Source organism: Carettochelys insculpta, chromosome 3 (genome assembly GCF_033958435.1).
Source record: "Carettochelys insculpta isolate YL-2023 chromosome 3, ASM3395843v1, whole genome shotgun sequence".
NCBI classification, from domain to species: domain Eukaryota; kingdom Metazoa; phylum Chordata; order Testudines; family Carettochelyidae; genus Carettochelys; species Carettochelys insculpta.
Genome location: NC_134139.1, coordinates 132,275,294 through 132,296,452, shown reverse-complemented (window position 1 = coordinate 132,296,452; position 21,159 = coordinate 132,275,294). Strand labels below are relative to the sequence as shown.

The following is a 21,159-nucleotide window of genomic DNA, read 5'->3' as shown; positions in this document are numbered from 1 at the left end:
TTCAAGTTGATGACCACTTGGTTTTAAATCAAGAGCATGGACTGGTCTGCCACTACTGAGTGGGTATCAACTTCGTGTGGGCGTCAAGCTGTGGAGGGGTTTTCCATAACGCCTGATATCCCCTTTCAGGTTACTTAAATTACACACCCATGGAAACACTATCAGCCATAATGCACACTCAGCTTGAAGTTACGTTTTGCCACTCTATGCCTGTGTCTAGACTAGCCCCCAACTTTGAAGAGGGCATGGTAACTAGGGCATCAGGAGATTGCTAATGAAGTGCTGCGGTGCATATTCAGCACTTCATTAGGCTAAATCTGCCCCACACCAACTTTGAAGTGTGAAACTTCGAAGTGCCAGCTTGCATGTAGCCACAGGTCAGCTGCGGGTACTTTGAACCGCCCCTGCTCCTTCAAAGTTCCCAAGGGACTCAGATTTACAAGAGCAAGATTAACAGCACATATTCTGGTGTAAACCAATTTGGTAATGTATAATACCAAATTATGTTTTGCAATGCACACATATGCAATTAGAACGAAAAAAGTGAAAAACAGTTTGAAAATTTCTGGAAATTTAGGAAATTAAGAGGTTTAAGGCTAACATATTGTATGTAATTGCAATACAAACTATGGAAAACTATAAATAATAGTTAATAGCTACTGTCCTGGAAATACAATTTAACTAAAAAAAGTACAACTTTTCCTACTAAATTAAGTATTATTTTCCATTAAATCATAAATATTCTGTGCCGAAATCTCAAAAGCTACTGCTCAGATTTTCAAAACATATGCACACACATGCTTGAAAATCTGGGCCCACATATTTATCCATATATACGGGTGAATGTAAGATGTAAAGATGGACAAATTAATAGAATTTATAGTTTTTTTTTACCTGCGCAACATACGCAGAGTCTGAAATAAGGGAGAAACTATCAATCTCTCCTCGGCTAATATATGTTTGAAGGAGGATATTTATCTTCCCATAACTGTTCTCTACACCTCCAGGAGCAGAAAGTTCACAGAAATTGTTCAACAAGGCATCCAGCTCCTCTATTTCTTCTTCTCGTACCTAAAACACAATTAACAGTTTGGCAGAGTTTGGAGTAACTTGATAAAAACTTTCACACTAAATTTCATTACCTCTTACAAACGTGATTTTAAACAGAGTCTAGTTTTACACAAAATAAAAAAAGTGTTCCAGACTGTAGTTAATAGAACCTAATTGAAAATATCTTAATAGCGACACAATTATATTTTATTATTCATCACTGTCTATTAAGGTTGCCATTGACACACAAAAATTCGATATGCCACAAAAATTGAATCTTCTGACCCTACCATCCTCCATCTGATGAGATTTCATATTTTATTTGACCAGACTAAAACCTCTGTCCATCTGGATTAGGGAAAATTTGAATTAACATTAAATGCATTCATTATAGTCATAAGTTTGCATGTGGTGTAATATGTTCTTAGCTCAAAACTGTAGAGTACTATGATTCACGATATTAGAGTTTTTACTGTTAATAAGATTAAGTTTTAATACAAGTAAAGAAATATTCATATCTGCAGTTTGAATAATGCATAGCATTTTACATCCTCGCTGATGAGAATGCAAAACACTCCATAAATCTACATATTCTTTGATTTACTGACAGTTTTCATTCTAAGGTTTATTTAAAGAGAGTAAATGTTTGGCCCCTACAGGGAACCAGTTGGGGGCCATTTCCAAGAGGCTCTACTACCTGACATTCAGAGGACTCAGAGTGTAGGGTTAAAAGCCCCACTCATTTGCCAACCGCTGGTCATGGATTTCATGGATCTGGAACTGTGGATTACAGTTTACTTTCATTAAAAGCATCCTACTGGATGCAGTAGTGCAATCTTACCTTGATTTGTTCAAATTCTTCTGCTTTAGATACTATAGCAAGAATATCACCTTCTGTTTTGTGGGCTTCAAAAAGTTCATTGAAAGTCTATCAAAATAAAATGATTTTATTTACTGTTAAAAATAAATATGCATAAACAATTACTTCGACATATCAACTTAAAATTAAATGCAATTCTGCGTTCCGTAACCACTCAAAGAAGCAACAGTCTCCGAGATTTTAAAAGTAATAGGGTCCTCAGTTATTGGATACCCAGCTTAAAACTACTTCGAGGGGACCAAATTTTCAGGGAGCTTTCTCAGCACTTTCTTAAAAAATGGCTGCTTTTAAGTTGTCTCGAGTTAGGGACCCAGTAATTGAGGCACCCAAAAATCCATAGTCACTTTTGAAAACCTTGGCCATGCTAAGTTTGAAAGTGTAAGTTAACACATCTATTTATAAAATGACAACAGTTAAACAAATGCTGAAGCCCAGTACCACAATCCTTATTCAAGAAACACTCGTTATGCACGAGTAAGTTTCACAGTCAGCTTTTCAGCTCCCATCATCCAATGCAGCAGGAACAGTTTTGTGTGCATATGAGTATCACCACATGCTTCAGTTGACCAACACTTGCCTATACTGAAATGATACATTCTATCACATGAATGAACAAGTGATTGCATTTTCACCCACAAAAAACGTTTCTACGCATTTTCTGTTTGCAGGCTCTACTGACTGCAAATGGATGTACAGGTGATAAGATATCCATGTCTTTGGAAGGGGCAGAGAATGTAGAATTCATCATTAAAAACCAAATCTGACCAAATCAATGCTTCTGAGCTTTCAGTATTGCCATATGCCACAATTTGAAAAAAGACATCAGCATGTCCTATAATATCGTCTTGTGACCATTTTATATAAAGGGTTAGGAAAGGAAAAGTATAACGAGAAGTAACAGGATGTTGTACCTCAATAGTGTTATATTTAATATAATAGTGGCTGGCAATTCTGCCTAAATCAGTTGACGAAAAAAAACCAGTTCTCTCTTCAAAACGAATCATGTGGGCTTTGTCAAGCTTTCTGCCAACTTCAATCACCAGTTGTTCTCTGTGTTTCTCTAGTCCTGGATCCATCTAAAGACCATGCACAAAGTACAGAAATGCTAAATTAGGCATTTTACTGAAACAATTCTGGTTTTCTAAAAGCAAGAAACAACATACAGTCACAAAACAAAATAAGGCAATGACTACCACTCCAAAAATTAGTTCAGGACTCATTAGTACCAGTTATACTGACACACAGTCCACAAAAAGTTTGCTACATATACTAAACAAGAATAAAAATGAGAAAATGCAACTTATGCCCATTCTCAAATCAGACATTTCAATAAAAAGTATCAGGGAAGTTAACTGACCCTGGAAAGTTATAACCATGAATTACTAATGATGGTATTGTTGTTTTTATTATTAAAATAGAGCCCTGGCTGCTAGCCATCAGCTGGGTGCCCAGAACTGGATGTCACTGTCTGCTGATCCCTAACTGGAAACAAGGAGTGTCTACTGCCTTGTTACAGTTCACAGGTGCTTGTGGCCAGGGACAGAGGGCTAGACCCTATCACATTTCACTGTAACCATATTCTTAAGTCTAAAGCTTTGGGGCATATGCTGCAGAGCAGTATTTCTTGACCAGTGTGTCAACAAAGGGGAGCTGTCCTACCTATCAGTCCCTGTACCCCAGCCCCTTGCCACCTTCCACACCCTAACTCAGGACAGACGCTGCACTGCCAGCCCTAACTCCTGCCCTGAGCTTCTCCCGCACTCCAAACCCCCCTGCCTCAGCTTGGAGCCTCTTCCACCCCACATGCCTCATCCCCAGCTCCACCCTGGAGTCCGTGCCCCCAGCTGGAGCCCTCCTACCCTCTCCACCCCAGCCTGCACTCTCCCCCACATTCTGAACCCCTCATATTTGGTCCCACCACAGAGACTAGGAGGCCCCACAAAATCTAATTGGCCTGAGCCTCCAGAACAGTTAATCCAGCCCTGGTAACAGTCAGTCTGTTTCTGTCTTAACAAAAGATAACAAAGGCAATGTCCAAATGGTTCAGTACAGGATGTGCAAGCAAAGACGACAGCTGCAGGAAAGGCAGTACACTGCTGGACCTTCAGGGTTGGCACTGACTTGTTTGGCTGAAAACTGTCAGAAAGGTGACTGGAGAGTAACCTTTTTGCTTGATTTTAAAGACGTGGATATGTCAAAACTCCCACTATTGGACCCTAGCTAAAAACAGTATTTGATAACATCTTAGATTATGTTTGTCATTTACCTGGCTATGTGAGTCTGGCAAACCGTATACAAATAAATGCTAGTGTAGTATAAGAGTTTTCTTAATAGGTATTTGGGATGACTACACTCAGAAAACCCATAAATGAGTGCCCATGAAATATTTAAATTACATTTTCACTATAATGTACTGAGAACCATGGAAATCTTAATCACTTTCACTAAGGTTTAAATCAGACTTCCAGAGATAAAGGATAAAGATATTGGACATGAAATTTGATACTGGCATAACACTATAAACATCCTACATATTCAAAACATGGATGTTGACAGTTGTGATAAACTATAAGCCATCTAACAAATAGTGGAGATGTGAAATAAATTACTTTTATCATGAACCTTCGACCCTCCCATCTGCACTCTGACCACAAAGCCACATCTAACAGGACTATACCTAAGACTAAAACCTCTAAACAGCTTTAAACAGTTGCCTTTAAAGAAAAAAAATCTTCCAGAAATGTATTTCCTTTGGTTTTTCCTCCCACCAGTTTATGTTCTTCCCCATCTATCAAATTACTTTTCTTGAAGGCTCTAGTAGAGCACAGTAAGCAAAACAAGTATTTATATTTTTGTAAGCTATGAAACACACTGAAAAGTAAAAATAATTCTATTCCGAAAAATGTCGTCTGTGTTCTGTGACTCTAATACACAAAAGGATAACTAAAAACAATAAACACAAGAAGAAAACACTCTTAAAATGATTAGATACCAAGCAGAAAAAGACCAAATATGATTGATTATAGTAACCTGTTAAATTAATAAATATGAAGCCTAACACTTTAGGATAATGTGAGTGGTGAGCTCTTCTAAAACAAATACTTAACACAGGAAAAACTGTGTGTAAAGCAGAACTATGGCTTCAAGAAGACTTGGCCATATAACTCATATCTGACTTTCATTACTGAAAAGTTGACAGGGACTAAGGCATGGTAGCTGTTCTGATAAAAAATGAGTGCTATGTGTAGATGGCTAATTTGGCCACTGAAAGCGTATTTTGTAAGATAAAAGTTCTCAGGACAACTCAGAAGGAGTCTTTTAAAAAAATGACACTCTGCTACAGAAAAAAAAATATATATATTTTCTCCCTTTTAAACACTTAAAGAATTGCTGATGTCATGTAACACAGAACTAGCAAATATTTATCCTCACATCAGGAAAGGATTACAGAACTAGAAAGCAGGTTAGATTTTTTTAATGCATTTTCTACCTGATAAGCCTTGTGACTGATGCCATATACTAATGGATTTGCTCTCATCCGTACATAAAGATAAGTGTAACTTATCCACTTTACTGCTTCCTCCACATTAGTTACTGTTCCAAGAGCAATCTGCAAGTAAGAAGAGACGTAAAAACAGAACTTATACATTAGAAGAAAACACAAGCATTAAGTTTGCTACATACTGAATTCAGACCATTAGCACTAGACTAGAGAAAGTGTCCATAGCTTTCCATTTTAATTATTTTAAAAGCATAATCATATAAATCTCTCTTCTGAGCCAATATATCTGTGTTTCTAAAGCTTGAATCACCATGAAACCTCTTTCACAGTATATTTCAGCTTCTTGAGAACCTAAATGATCTTTTCTACTGTTTATAATTTTTACATTAAAAATTACACAATACAGACTTCTGCTACAAGGAAATTATATATCTTCTATGAACAAGGCTCATGTGGAATTCATATTTAAGCTTTTAAAACCATGTACTCCTACCTTCCTGTCTGAGTTTATGCAAGAAGTTTGCAAACTAACTTAAATTGATACTGTTTCAATTATATACTTGTATGTGTTTACGAAACCATATTATGAGGAAAAGTGTTCCGATACTGTGGAAATAGGATGAATCTAAATGTAAGAACATGGGCACACCAGGATTTTTACCATGTCTTCGTACGCTACCTTTACTTCAGAAATAGGTTTTTGACTCACTTGCCATTTACCTTCAAATTTTCACATACCCATGGTCTTTAGCCAGGGTTAGTTGTAGGGGATGTGCAAGGCACTCACCATAGATGGCAATATCTGGGGGTGCCATATTGTTGGGTGCTTTGTTTTCCTCCACTATGAAAAGCAAGCTTTTCCACTTTTCTTCCCCCTCCCCCCCGTTATCATTGCTTTTGGTCTTTTGATTGCCCAACCTCCCCCTGCGCCCCGCAACTTTGGCTCAGTCAACAGTGCCGGGGTGGGGGGGAAGAGGGATTGTGAAAATATTTTCCACCCTAGCCAGCAAAATGGCTAGGGCTGCCTCAGCCTCTAACATAGAGTTGTGTGCTTCAAAATAGAAAAGGAGCTGGTAATTTTTAAACATCTCTACAGACTTTTAATGACACTCACTCAGGAATCTTTTTGTAATCATCAAATTGATTGACACATTAAATATTAATTTTTTTAAAAGCCACTTGGGTTCAATTTCCACAAGTTCACGTCACAAAGGCAACGATTATCTTTGTTATTATTTTATCATGTTAACACTACTTAGATAAATTATGATCATTTGCTTCGTTTCTCTTCATATTGTTTGGCAAACTTCTTAACAACTTATGCTAAAGGATCAATTTGCTTTTACAGTTTGTCCCTTTCACATAAATCTATTCAATTTACATGGAAAAAAAGCACACAATAAGCAATTTAAACTCTCACATCTCTAGATTTATATGTTAAGAAGAAAATTCATTATGATGAAATAGGAAAAACAAACATACCCTACACTAAAATACTGAAATCCCAAATATATTCTTAGTTAAACCACTTTAAATCCGGGGTAACACCTTTTGATTTCAATAATATACATTCATACCTTAATATCAGCTAGGGTATGCATTTTAAGATTGGCTGGTTTCCCAACAGGGTAGAAATGAATATCATTTAAGTAATATCTTGATAAGGACATATTTTCATGGAACATTGAATGGGTTAGGAATGCCCACTTTTACTACGCTACTGTAACTCATTTGAAGCACATAACCTTATTTTCAATTTGTAACCCAAACTACTTTGTACATTTGATTTCTCCCCGTGATTCAATAAGCCCATTTCCAGTACGTAACTTCATGAAGCATAATGACATCTTTCAGTATTATATCTCCTTCCCCCCTGCCCCCCGAAAATATCCAATTTCAAATCATCAAGATATAAAGCTTTTATTCTGGAAGATAAACCATTCTGACAAACCTATCAAAAACAAGGCCATTTCCGCCTCATTCACGCTAATTACTAATTTTTGGATTTTGATGTGTTCAAAATGAAATATCTCGATACTTAAAAGTAAAGCTAAGGAAGAAGATGGTAAAAATGTGTAGTATTGAAGGCCTGTAGATGAAATCTGTAAACGTTCCTAAGATTTCAGAACTTATTAATGCTTGTCATTATGTTAAAGATTGTACTCACTGAATGCCATATGGAGAAAATAGTAAAAGCTACTTGTGAGTATTTGCTGCCATCTAGTGACTACCTGAAGTTCCCACAGACTGTTGGATAAGAGCAACATTATGAAAACTTTAAAGTGCTACTTGACTGCTTTTTGTTTTGATAGTGTATAGACTAGCACAGCTTCCTCTCTGTTATTATGAAAACAGTTTAAGTAACTGCAAACAAAAAGGTACCTTCTACTGCACACTCTTAAGAGTAGTTATGAAACAAATGGTGTATAAAATAAGGTGCCAGGGTCCGATAGGTATGGAAATTTAGGACTGGTAAGCAGAATGAAGAGATGAATGAAGGTGTTTTCATATTTAGCAAAATAAAATAAAGTCAAACTTGTTGTATTGAACTGTCTTAGTGCAGAAATTTTTATTTTTCAACTCCTTAAACAGTTACTTTGTTATAAGAAACAACCCTGGGCCTTGCAAAACTACGTCATGTTGAAACTTAACTACCTGATTGTACCTTTTTAGCTAAAGGATAGACAAAGGATAACTACATTGCTTATACAAATAATTACAACTGCAAAACTGAAAAATGAAAGACCGGGTTATTAATCCGTTTTATAATGTGTATTAAAGTGAAAAAGGATGTTAAATTGTAAGAATTTTTCAACTAATAGTGCAAGGGCTTCTGCCAGTACAACTGTGACTATGAAAAAATGTTATAAAAAGAATTAAAACAGCAATAATAAATAATTTTAGTTTTAAAAATCCCTATGCAAAGGCATTTAGGGAGCTGCAAAGCAATTCAGATTTCAGCTTAATTTTCCAATTTTATTTTAAACAAGTAAATATTCGTAACAGTATGTTGTGATGGACCCTCCATGTTTTATGGAAAATGGGTTATGAATATAAACATGTATAACTCATAAAAGCTTCGAACAAAAGGTAGCTTCTGACCTATAACATTAAAAATTATAACCTGCTGGATCTGTAAATCCTATTTTTGTTCATTTATCATTTGTATAGTTGAAATTATAAACACTGTCTGCATATTTCTATATTCCAAATGTTGGAAGACCCCAATAAGAGGTGTGACTACCCTCTTAGAACATAAGAACATAAGAATGGCCATACTGGGTCAGACCAAAGGTCCATCAAGCCCAGCATCCCATCTGCCGACGGTGGCCAATGCCAGGCGCCCCAGAGAAGGAGAACAGAAGACAAGTGATTTATCTCCTGCCATCCATCTCCTGCCCTTGTTATGAAGGCTAGGGCACCATACTTTATCCCTGGCTAATAGCCATTTATGGACCTGACCTGCAAAAATTTATCAAGCTCTTTTTTAAACCCTAATAGAGTCCTGGCCTTCACAGCCGCCTCGGGCAAGGAGTTCCACAGGTTGACTGTGCGCTGCGTGAAGAAAAATTTCCTTTTATTAGTTTTGAACCCACTACCCATCAATTTCATTTGGTGTCCCCTAGTTCTTGTATTATGGGAAAAGGTAAATAATTTTTCTATATTCACTTTCTCCACACCATTCATGATTTTATATACCTCTATCATATCGCCCCTCAATCGCCTCTTTTCCAAACTGAAAAGTCCCAGTCTCTCTAGCCTCTCCCCATATGGGACCCTTTCCAAGCCCCTAATCATCTTAGTCGCCCTTTTCTGAACCTTTTCTAATGCCAATATATCTTTTTTGAGGTGAGGAGACCACATCTGCACGCAGTACTCGAGATGTGGGCGTACCATAGTTTTATATAGGGGAAGTATGATATCTTTTGTCTTATTATCGATCCCTTTTTTAATAATTCCTAACATCCTATTTGCCTTACTAACTGCCGCTGCACACTGCGTGGATGTCTTCAGAGAACTATCCACTATAACTCCAAGATCCCTTTCCTGATCTGTCGTAGCTAAATTTGACCCCATCATGTAGTACGTGTAATTTGGGTTATTTTTTCCAACATGCATTACCTTACACTTACCCACATTAAATTTCATTTGCCATTTTGCTGCCCAATCACTCAGTTTGCTGAGATCTTTTTGTAGTTCTTCACAATCCCTTTTGGTTTTGACTGTCCTGAACAACTTGGTGTCATCTGCAAACTTTGCCACCTCACTGCTTACCTCATTTTCCAGATCATTGATGAACAAGTTGAACAGGATCGGTCCCAGGACTGAGCCCTGGGGAACACCACTAGTTACCCCCCTCCATTGTGAAAATTTACCATTTATTCCCACCCTTTGTTTTCTGTCTTTTAACCAATTCCCGATCCATGAAAGGACCTTTCCTCCTATCCCATGACCACCTAATTTACATAAAAGCCTTTGGTGTGGGACCGTGTCAAAGGCTTTCTGGAAGTCTAGGTATATTATGTCCACTGGGTGCCCCTTGTCCGCATGTTTATTAACCCCTTCAAAGAATTCTAATAGATTAGACAGACACGACTTCCCTCTGCAGAAACCATGCTGACTTTTGCCCAACAATTCGTGCTCTTCTATGTGCCTTGCAATTTTACTCTTTACTAGTGTTTCTACTAATTTGCCTGGTACTGATGTTAAACTTATCGGTCTATAATTGCCAGGATCTCCTCTAGAGCCTTTTTTAAATATTGGTGTTATATTGGCCGTCTTCCAGTCATTTGGTACCAAAGTGGATTTAAAGGATAGTGAGTGTGAGTGAGAGTGTGAGTTGGGAAGCGAAAACAGTAGACAACTTAATGAGTGTCAATTCACATCTGAGGAGCTTGTCTGTGAACATGTAATCCAGTACACAGGCAATGGCTGATTGACTAAAAAGGCCTTGGACAGGCAATTTGCTCATGTGACAGTTTCCATCTTGGAGTATACTGTTACACAAAGAGAACAATGGAACTTCCTCCACAGGGAAGAAGTATAACGGGATCTGGAATTTCTCCAGTTTTTGTTTTCAGTTGGTGACATCTTTGCCTGCCTTGGAAATTGCCTGATAGATTTTAAGGAAAAGAGAGAACTTTGAAGACCCCAGTCAGAATAAGATAATCTCTGACCTGAAGAATTCACTGATATAAAAGCAACTGCTTGGGGTAAGAACTCACAAGTAACTGGATTTTAGGGAAACAGAATTAGCTATGCATTTTCTCTTATATTTGATTTGGTAAGTAATTTTGATCAGCTTGTCCTACCATTTTACTTAATAAAAAACTCTTGTTTATAATCAAAGCCAGTGTAAACTACTACTACTTAGGTACAGCTACCACTGTGCTTCTCCCTCTTTCATTTATGAAGGGGACTTAGATAATGAGGCCTCCCTGTGCAAACCTTTTGCACAGAGAGAGACAAAGGGTAGGCCTACACACAGCAGAATATTGAATTAAGGCACGCAATTCTAGCTACATTAATTATGTAACTGGAGTTAACGTACCTTAATTTGGGGTTCTGCGCCATCTTCACTAAGGGAGGTCAATGGGAGCAAGACTACTGGCAAGGACACAGATGTAGGTTCAAGTTAGCAGTTCCCTACTAGGTGCGCTAAACAGAACTGTAGATGCTCGGCCATGGTAGTGTAGTATAGACCTACCCAACTCTATTGGGGGTTTTGATTCCTTCTGGGAGTTGATTCCCTGAGTGCTGTGCACTCAAACTGCTTCCTCCCAGAGCATTGCTCTGCAGGAGTGGCAGTTACTCCAACTCTGCTTTGGTTGCAGGACACCAGAGGAACTGGCTCAGCAGGACAGAGTGATGGGGGAGCCCTAGAGAGCAAGAATGTTGGTGCCAATGGCATGATCAGCACACTGGGGAACAAGGAGTCTTCTGTGCTCAAACCCCATCACACATATAATCTGCAAAATATGTTTTTACATAAGAAAAATAATCTCTCTCCTCTTGAAAAAGACCTACAGAGAAAACAGTCTTAAAACATTTTGAACCGTTTTCATGCAAAATTTGCTAGTTAATTGAAGTATTTAACGATGACGTATAATTGAGACAAAAGACATTGCAGAAGTGTTCCTGCATACCAATCTTATATTTGCTTTTTAAGCCAGCACAGCAGGAAGTCTCCTCTGACACATCTCATTAGCATTTTCTTGTCTTTGTTTTGAAATCATGAAAATATTTTGCAGACTCACCCATTTCTAATGCTGTATACTTTTAGGCAAGTGTTAGAAGTTAAACAGCTTTTATAAACTGAATAATATCTTATTCACCTCTCTTGTTTGAGATCTTTTCTTTAGAGGTATAAGAGTTTTACCAAATGAGATAGAGCATCCTGCCATCAACTCTCCGACAGAGGGAAATTTCTTTGTATAGTCTCACGTAGGTATGATAGAACCTGCTCCTCCTTTCCTATCACCCATCAAACCCATTACATTTCAATTAAGTATCATAGGACCCAAAGACTAATTTCTGTTCATAAATGTCACAACCAGAAGTACGTTTGAGTTTTGAAAGGAGGAACTACCCTACTAAAGAAAAGGGAACCATATCATTCTTCAATAAAGATAAAATACTTGAGTACAAGACACAGTGAAGAGGGCTAATTTGACTAAATGAATATGCACTACATAACCAAAAACATTCTATTTAAGTTTAGTAATATGGTAGGCTGTTATTTTGTAAATATATTTAGAACTATTTTTAATCACTTCCTTGAATCCCTTTTACAAAGATCAAATAAAGTAAATCTATCTATTTGTTGTCCTTTAAACATTATTATTTTTGCTTGAGCTAAACAAACAAAAGTTCATAAATCAGATCAGAATCAAATCATGTTCTCCTTAATTCTTCACCTTTCCATGCTTAATTACCTTGAGCTTGGTTATTTCCACTGAAAAGTAAGATTCACTACAGTCAGTTTTTACTGGATCTATTCTAGCTCAGTTAGATTCTTTCCAAATAGCTTGTTTACACCAATCATGTCAAACATGTGGCCCAACTGAATTTTTTGCAGCTCTGGGGCGGGGATCCCTACCAGCAGCTCCAGCCCAGGGACTGGCTGAGGACCAGGGGAACACCATCAGCTCAGGGTCTGGGAGCTATCTGGGTGCAGAGTACCTTAAATTTGTGTTTAAATTAAAAATTATATATAAGCAAATAATTTTACACATCAAATTCTATGAACTATTAATAAAATTATGAAACAATATAATTCATGTTACATTTTCAATTAAGATTCTTGTATTATATTCAAAGGCCTGAAAAAATAATATAAAATATACCTAAACATAATCTAATAATAATAAATAATTGTAACTTTCGAATAGAAGTACTTTTTTTTTTTGGTGGCCCTGAAAGCTAATCAGTTTTCGTTTGCACAGCCCTCAGTAGGCTTTGAATTTGAGATGCCTGCTCTACACTAACTTCACTGTCCCTAACAATCATGACTCTTGCTAGCCCTAGTGTGGCTTTTCAGCGTTAAGCAATGGAGGGAGCTCTAGTAAAAAGAGAAGGTGCTGATGGCCATCAGCACTTCAAGCCTCCCTATCTTCTAGATTCGATCTAAAAGGGATTAGAAAAGTGGTGGCAATACACTGGTGACCACTCTACATAACCTCTTCCACTGTTGCTGCAAAGTCAATAGTTGGGTCATTCGCCAGGCGTGGGTGGTGGGGGTGAGGGGGTGGAAACAGAGGGAGTTGCATTATAAGACACGGCCTATGTGAGGTGTTCAAAACTGAACTCGGATGATGGTGTGCTACTGTTCAATGTCATGGTATACGAATTGTATTTTTTTTTCCAAAGTATTTATGATGATTCCTACAATGCTGAAAGTGTACATCAGGTTATATGTGAAGCTCTAATCAGTATATAACTATTTCTGAATTCAGAGAGATAAATATCAGGTTGCCATCTAGAAAAAACAATAGACTTTTGTAACTGTTTTGACTTGCTCTTGATTAGGGCATCTGGCTCTTAAAGTACAATACCACAGTCACATTACAATACATTTGGTCTTTAAAAAAACATTTTCAGACTTGAAACTTTTCAGAATTTTATTCTACTCTTACTTATTTGCATGGTGGGCCAATAATTCAGAGACACACTGAACTGTTTATGGCTACAGCATATCACAGCTTCTTAGTTTTTTAAACAGTTTAAACAACTAAATATTTACTATCATGCTTTTAACATTGTAGTACATAAGAGCCTCAGCCTTAGATGATGATGCCACTGTGCTAGGTGCTGTACAAAAACAGAACAAAAAGCCAGTCATGCTTGTTTATTACTTTTAGAATGTGGCATACAAAGTATTCCTTTCTATAATAATTGGCCAATTTTCAGTTTTTCTTGTATTATGTATTACTCTCCAGCTGCTTTTGTTAACATCTCTGACTTTATAAACTTTATTGTACATTTCATACTGTAGGTAACTGTATGACATATGAAATTATCTTTGCAATGGATAAAAAAGCCTTAACATTTTTACATATTGACATTTGGGTATTCAGTTACTGTTAAGGGTCATTTCAATTTCCACTGAGTCCACCTTTTGGCCAGGGATGGATTTCATTCATGTTTGAAGATACTAAATTATGCTACTTTGCACCTGTGAAATACACACTTGTTTAGTAAAATATATCATATTCCACTCTGTTATAATGTTGTCACGATATTATAGAATATTTACAATTCTTCATAAGTAGGCTAACTTTGGTAAGGCTGTCAGTCTTACTAGGATATGAAATACTTGCATGTGGTGCCTAGCTGCAACTTAGATGTGCACTGTTACACAGCACTTTCTCCCCTCATTTGTCTTGCTTTTGAATGCTCCTTTTCCTTGTGACTTTTCTACATGAGGATTAAGTGTCCTTTTGGATACATACCAGCTCAGCTGGTACTACAGAATGATATTTACCTTTCCAAGTCTTTTGTAATTAGTTTTGTTTGATGGTGTCTAAGCTAATGAACTGTAGATTATTATTATTAAATGGAAGAAAAAAACAAATAAGGCTATAATAAAGCATCACAGTTAAAAGAAAGACAGAAAATGCAAAATGTAGGGTTCCAAAAACAATGCTAAACCTAGCTGTGCTGCACATGCTTCAAGTTTGTTTGACAATAGACAGCTGCGGCAACTCTGGGTTAGGAGTTTCTTGGTACATTGATTTGTTATGAACTTGTACAGTGCCTAGCACAATGAAATCCTCATTAAGTGGAGTCTTTGGATGTGGTTACACTAGATAGAATAAATCATAACAAATAGTACCAACTTCATCTTTGCAACAAACAAAGGGAATATTTAAAGTGTAAACTGAGACTTTTTAGAATATTCTAAAATGAAGCAAAACAGTAAACATAAATAAGTAATGTCCCTAAAATACTGTTTACCCACCTTTGATCTGAAGCAAGATGTTTACCTAGCTCTGATTTTAACAGTGATGTTTTAAAATAAAAAATAGCCTATTGCTCTTCTTTTCTTTGCCCTATAAAGACGATCTACAAAAGCCTCTGGTCCTCAAAATGAGACACACTTTTTTGCTTGCTCTTTTTCAATCATACAAAGATCATCTTTTTGGGAAGGGGAAAATAAAACATAACATTACCTTTTCAGACCTACATCATAAGAAACAAATAAAAGACAAACTCAATAGCTTCCTATGAAGTTGTTCAGGATTTTGATGTATATTTTTTTTCAGTGAAAATACATGGACTATCCTTCACAGATTGTCCCAGTAGAGTTGTGGGCATCATATCCTACGTTAACCAAGCCCTCTGAGCAGCCCGAGAACATTAAGAGAGTCACAACACGGCTATGGCTCTTCTAAAAACCTTAGTATTCTCATCCTTTGCTATAAGACTTTCCCAGCTTTCTGCTCGTAGGTGAAAACTCGTAAGAGGGACACTAAATTCCCAACAAAATACATGTAAAAGTCTCTGATTCATTCCAAGTGCTCGTAACTCAGTGAAGGAGTTGTAGCACGTGGTGCTGCTTTTGAAAGCTCTGTGAACCTTGTATTTGGCAGGGGGTTGGGGAGGGTTAAAGGCTGGGGGCAGTTTGGGGCCATGAGCAGGAGGAAGGGTTAAAACCTGGTGGTGGGTTGGGTCTGTGGAATGGGGGGTGGGGGTGTTAAGGCTGCTGCAGGTTGGGTCCGTTGGGCTGGGGAGGGGAGTTCAGGCTGCAGTGGGTTGGGTCCGCGGGGCGGGCGGGTTGTTAAGGCTGCAGTAGGTTGGGGCACTGAGCCAGAGGAGGCTTCAGGCTGTAGTGGGCTGGGGCTGTGGGGTGGGCAGGGGGGTTCAGGCTGTGGCAGCTCCAGGCTCCAGTGGCTGCTGCAGAGTGAGAAGGAGCTGGCGGGTGCCATGCTGTCCGGGAGGTGCTGGCCCTGCGGGGAGTGAAGCTGCACTTGCAAGAGGCCCCCCTTACCTCTTCCTCCTTAGCACGTCTGGGAAGCTCTGTCAGGGGCAGGGCTGGTTGCTCGGCTCCCACAGGGGAAGACTCGGCCACCCCTCTTCCTTGCTCACTTCTCCCACGTGCAGCCCTGGTGATGCATTAAAAAGGGGTCACAACCCTCTTGGGAGTCCCATACCACAATCTGGGAACTGCTGAATCAGAATCATTGACCAGCTAAAGAATTATTTCAGTTACCATGTCTGGATAGGTTTTTATTTCACATTGGAGCTGGTTGCATGTACTCCAAAATCTTCATGAGGTTCTAGAACGCTAATATCAAAGTTTCAATAAACACATACGTAATGTGTGTGTTTGAGAGAAAGGCGTTTGGTCAGAAGAGCACTCATTTGTTCTGCACCAGTCCTAATTGCCATTACAGATCTAAAATTTTCAAGTTCAGATTGACAAGTTTTGCATACAGTACTTCATATTAAAAACAATTATAAAAAACAATATAGAAAAACTAACTAATTACCACTGCTCTGTCGGGTAAGTGCGAATTAGCAATGGTGTGTTATGTATTTAGAGCAACCTCCCCATATCTTATAACATTATAAACTAAAAATAGTATCTCTAGAAAATAACATGAGGAGAGACTTACATGGTGTTATCAATTACCTTCATTATATTCCATCAGAAGAGTCCTCCTGCATCCATCACAGTAAAAGGTTTATATGTACTAAACATTAATTAGGGATTTCCCTGGAAGAACTATACATCCATCAATGTGATTTGTAATCTTGTACCTTTTTCCTTACTTCTACCAATAATTACAATTTCTATTAGAATATATGAGTCATGGCATCAGTCACACTAACACAGACATAAGGAGCTAAACTGGCACATTCTATATGTTGTTCTATGCCATGTATCAGTTTTGTTAACTGCTGCAGTGGGCAGAGAACTCACAAATTACTTCCCATACAGGCTTTTGAAAACACCAGTTTTTTAAGACAATTTTATATCTACATTTTCTAAAGGTGCATTGCAACTGAAAGTCTTGTCTGGCCAGGAGGATGAAAAGGAGCTGAGTGTCCTTTAAGAGTCTCTTATACATGTAGGTTACATGGAATTTACCTGAGTGGACTCAATGGGGAAGTGGATGGGTCATGTGGAGACAATGATCCACAATATGCTCCAGCCAAGAGGAGAACATTTATATCTCATGCATTCTGAAAGAAATCCCCTCTCCCATTAATCACATATCAGCAAAAACCCACCCTCCAACCATGGGATCAGACTAAGGCAATGTCTACATTTACTGGGGATCAATGACGCTGTGACTGATGAAGTGAAGACCTGCTAAAATAACTACAGAGCACTCTCCTGTTGACTAACTTTACTCCACCAGAAGAAGGGGAGCAATGTGTGTCTGTCTGTTATTGACACAGCACAGTGTGGAATCACAGAAACTCAGCAGATTAGGGTTGGAAGAGACCTCAAGAGGTCATTTAATCTACCCGTACGCCCTGGCTGCTCAAAGCAGGCTCAATCCCAATTAAATCATTCCAGCCAGGCCTTTGTCAATCCTTACCTTAAAAAACTCCCAGGATGGAGATTCCATGACCTACCTAGGCAACCATTTCAGTGCTTCACCATGAATCCAGTGAAATAGTTTGTCCTATTACCTAACAAATTTCCCCACTGCAACTTTACACAACTGCTTCTTGTTTTGTCACCTGCCACCACTGAGAACAGCCTGGCTCCATACTCTTTGCAACTCCCTCCCTCCCACACCCCCTTGAGGTAGTTGAAGGCTGCTATCAAATCTCCTCTCATTCTTACCTTCTGAAGGCTAAATAAGCCGAGTTCATTAGCTCCTCCTGATAAATAATGTGTCCCCTGCCATTTAATCATTTAGTCATATTCATGGCCTTCTGCTGTACTCTCCAATTTTTATACATCCTCTGTGTGTATGGGGTGGGTAAAGGAGGAGGGAAAAAAACTGGATGTAATACTCTAGATGGCTACGTCTACACGTGAAGCCAACATCGAAATAGGCTATTTCGATGAATAACGTCTACACGTCCTCCAAGGCTGGCAACGTTGACGTTCAACTTCGACGTTGCGCGGCACCACATCGAAATAGGCGCTGCGAGGGTACGTCTACACGCCAAAGTAGCACACATCGAAATAAGGGTGCCAGGCACAGCTGCAGACAGGGTCACAGGGCGGACTCAACAGCAAGCCGCTCCCTTAAAGGGCCCCTCCCAGACACAGTTGCACTAAATAACACAAGATACACAGAGCCGACAACTGGTTGCAGACCCTGTGCCTGCAGCATGGATCCCCAGCTGCCGCAGCAGCAGCCAGAAGCCCTGGGCTAAGGGCTGCTGCCCACAGTGACCATAGAGCCCTGCAGGGGCTGGAGAGAGAGCATCTCTCAACCCCCCAGCTGATGGCTGCCATGAAGGACCCAGCAATTTCGACGTTGCAGGATGCAGATCGTCTACACGGTCCCTACTTCGATGTTGAACGTCGAAGTAGGGCGCTATTCCGATCCCCTCATGAGGTTAGCGACTTCGACGTCTCGCTGCCTAACGTTGAAGTTAACTTCGAAATAGCGCCCGACGTGTGTAGCCGCGATGGGCGCTATTTCGAAGTTAGTGCCGCTACTTGAAAGTAGCGTGCACGTGTAGACACAGCTGATGTGGCCTTACCAGTGCTGAAAAGAGGGGAATAATCACTTCCCTCCATTTGCTGTGAATGGTTCTACCAATAGAGCCCAATATGCTGTTACCCTTCTAGGCAATATGGGCTCAGTGTTGACTCATGTACAGTCCCCCCCGCATTTAATAATTTAATCCCCAGGGCCTTTTCTGAAGAATTGCTGCTTTAGCTAGCCAGCCCCCAACCTATAGCTGTGCATGGGATTCTTCCATCTTAAGTGTAAGACTCTGGACTTGTCCTAGTTGAACCTCATGAGAATTCTTTTGGCCCTGCTGTTCAATCTGTCTAGGTTGTAAATCAATTTAAGCTATTTTAAACCAATTATTCATACGATGGAATACCATAATTTAGGTTGACTTACCCCAGTAATGTAGACAAGGCCTAAGACTGTGTTTTTATGATTTGCTGAGGGCATTGTACTAGTCAACATTTTTCTTTCAGCATTGGGAAAAACTGGGAGGTAGGGAGGATTTTACACCTTGCCCACACATCAGGGACCCAGTGGGGTATGTAAGAAGGTTAAAGTCAAGATGCCACAAGGTAGCAGGTACCAGGAAATCAGTGCAGGTACATTTTGCAAAGATAGAAAGGTTACTCACCGTAGTAACGGTGGTTCTTCGAGATGTGTCCCCGTGGGTGCTCCACATAAGGTGTCGGGCTTGCCCGGAGCCGCAGATCGGATCTTCCAAGCAGTTTCTGCTGGACCGCACATGAGCCGCTCCCTTGCGCGCTCCTGGCCACATGCGCGATCCGGTCCCGGCAGTTCCTTGACCAACTGCCTTGGATGCTCCTGCAAAACACTAAACAGAGATCCGAAGCGGGGAGGATGGGCGGGAAGTGGAGCACCCACGGAGACACATCTCGAAGAACCACCGTTACTACGGTGAGTAACCTTTCTTTCTTCAAGTGTCCCCGTGGGTGCTCCACATTAGGTGACTACCCAGCAGTAACCCAAGATAGGAGGTGGGTAATTGGATTATGTGCAGCTTGTCCCCGAGAGGACCGCTGTCGAGAGATGGGTATCCTCTTGGAATACCCTGTAAAGGGCGTAATGTTTGGCAAAGGTGTCATAGGATGACCAGGTCGTCGCTCTGCAAATGTCTTTTAGCGCAATGCCCTTGAAAAAGACTGTTGATGCCGCCACCGCCCTAGTGGAATGAGCCCTGGGCGTGGCCAGTAAAGGAGTCTTTTTGAGTTCGTAGCACATTTTTATGCAGGATACGATGTGCTTCGAGATTCTCTGCGAAGAGAGACCTTCTCCTTTCGATTTGGGAGCGAGAGAGACTGGGAGTCTATCCGTTTTCCGGAAGGACTTGGTCCTGTCTATATAGAAGACTAGCGCCCTCCTCACGTCCAGGAGGTGTAGGCGCGCCTCTTTGTTAGAGTTATGAGGCTTTGGATAAAACGAGGCTAAAACGATAGGTTCGTTAATGTGAAACTCAGAAGAAACTTTAGGAACAAAGGCTGGATGCAGCCGTGTGGTTACCGCCTCCTTGGAAAAAACAGTGCAGGGTGGCGTTGCCATAACTGCCGCAAGCTCGCTCACCCTGCAAGCTGACGTGATTGCGAGAAGAAAGGTCGTCTTTATTGTAAGGAGGTGGAGGGAAACCGTGGCCAAAGGCTCGAACGGTGGTCTTGTTAGCGCTTTAAGCACCAGGTCCAAGTTCCACGAAGGTGGAAGCGGTTTCCGAGGGGGGTATAGGTTTACCAACCCTTTGAGGAACCTGGTAACCATGGGATGGGCGAACACCGTGTGCCCTTCCTCTTCGTGTCTGAATGACGAAATGGCGGCAAGGTGGACCTTTAACGAGGAAAGTGAGAGTCCTCCTCTCTTGAGGTCCAGTAGATACTCTAATATTACAGGTATAGGCACCAAAAGGGGGGCTAGCTGATGGTAGAACACCATGCCGTGAAGCGAGTCCATTTCTGCTTGTAGGTCTTCCTGGTGGAAGTCCTCCTGCTACTTTCTAGGACTTGTTGCACTTCCTCCGTACATGTGCTCTCTAGGGAGCTGAGCCATGGATTAACCACGCTTGTAGTCGCAGGCTTTGGGGGTGCAGATGCACTATGGACCCCTGGGCTTGCGTAAGCAGATCCGGCGCCACCGGAATGGGCATCGGTGGACAGTCCGACATGCACAGGAGTAGGGGGAACCATTGCTGTCGATCCCACGTTGGGACTATCAGGATCATTCGGGCTCCTTCCCTGCTGGCTTTCTGCAAGATGTTGTGGATCAGCACTGTGGGAGGAAAAGCGTAAAAAGCAGGGGGCCCCTCCAAGAGATCGCGAATGCGTCCCCCAGGGACCCCCGTCCCAGTCCTGCCCTGGAGCAGAACCGTGGGCACTTCTTGTTGTGTTGAGTAGCAAACAGGTCTATCTGGGCAAAACCCCATGCGTGAAAAATCGGTCGTAGCAGATCGGGATGGATCTGCCACTCGTGCGTGAGTGCAAAACGCCTGCTCAGCTGGTCTGCCTTCACATTGTGAACGCCTAGTAAGTACGAGGCTTTTAAAATTATATTGTTGGTGATGCACCAGTTCC

At 40.2% G+C, this 21,159-nt stretch overlaps 1 protein-coding gene across 4 annotated transcripts in view; it reads right to left on the bottom strand.

Annotated features, from left to right (window-relative positions):
• The window catches only part of ASCC3 (activating signal cointegrator 1 complex subunit 3), a 501,864-nt gene that overhangs the window by 145,286 nt on the left and 335,419 nt on the right, over positions 1 to 21,159 (bottom strand). For 3 of the 4 annotated variants that reach the window (XM_074990822.1, XM_074990823.1, XM_074990826.1), the window contains 4 exons: positions 5,421 to 5,540; positions 2,842 to 3,006; positions 1,892 to 1,978; positions 895 to 1,071 (listed from right to left, as the gene is read on the bottom strand). In XM_074990822.1, coding sequence (XP_074846923.1) covers positions 895 to 1,071; positions 1,892 to 1,978; positions 2,842 to 3,006; positions 5,421 to 5,540 — 549 coding nt within the window. The remainder of the gene's footprint in view (positions 1 to 894; positions 1,072 to 1,891; positions 1,979 to 2,841; positions 3,007 to 5,420; positions 5,541 to 21,159) is intronic. The other variant, XM_074990825.1, reaches the window with a different exon arrangement.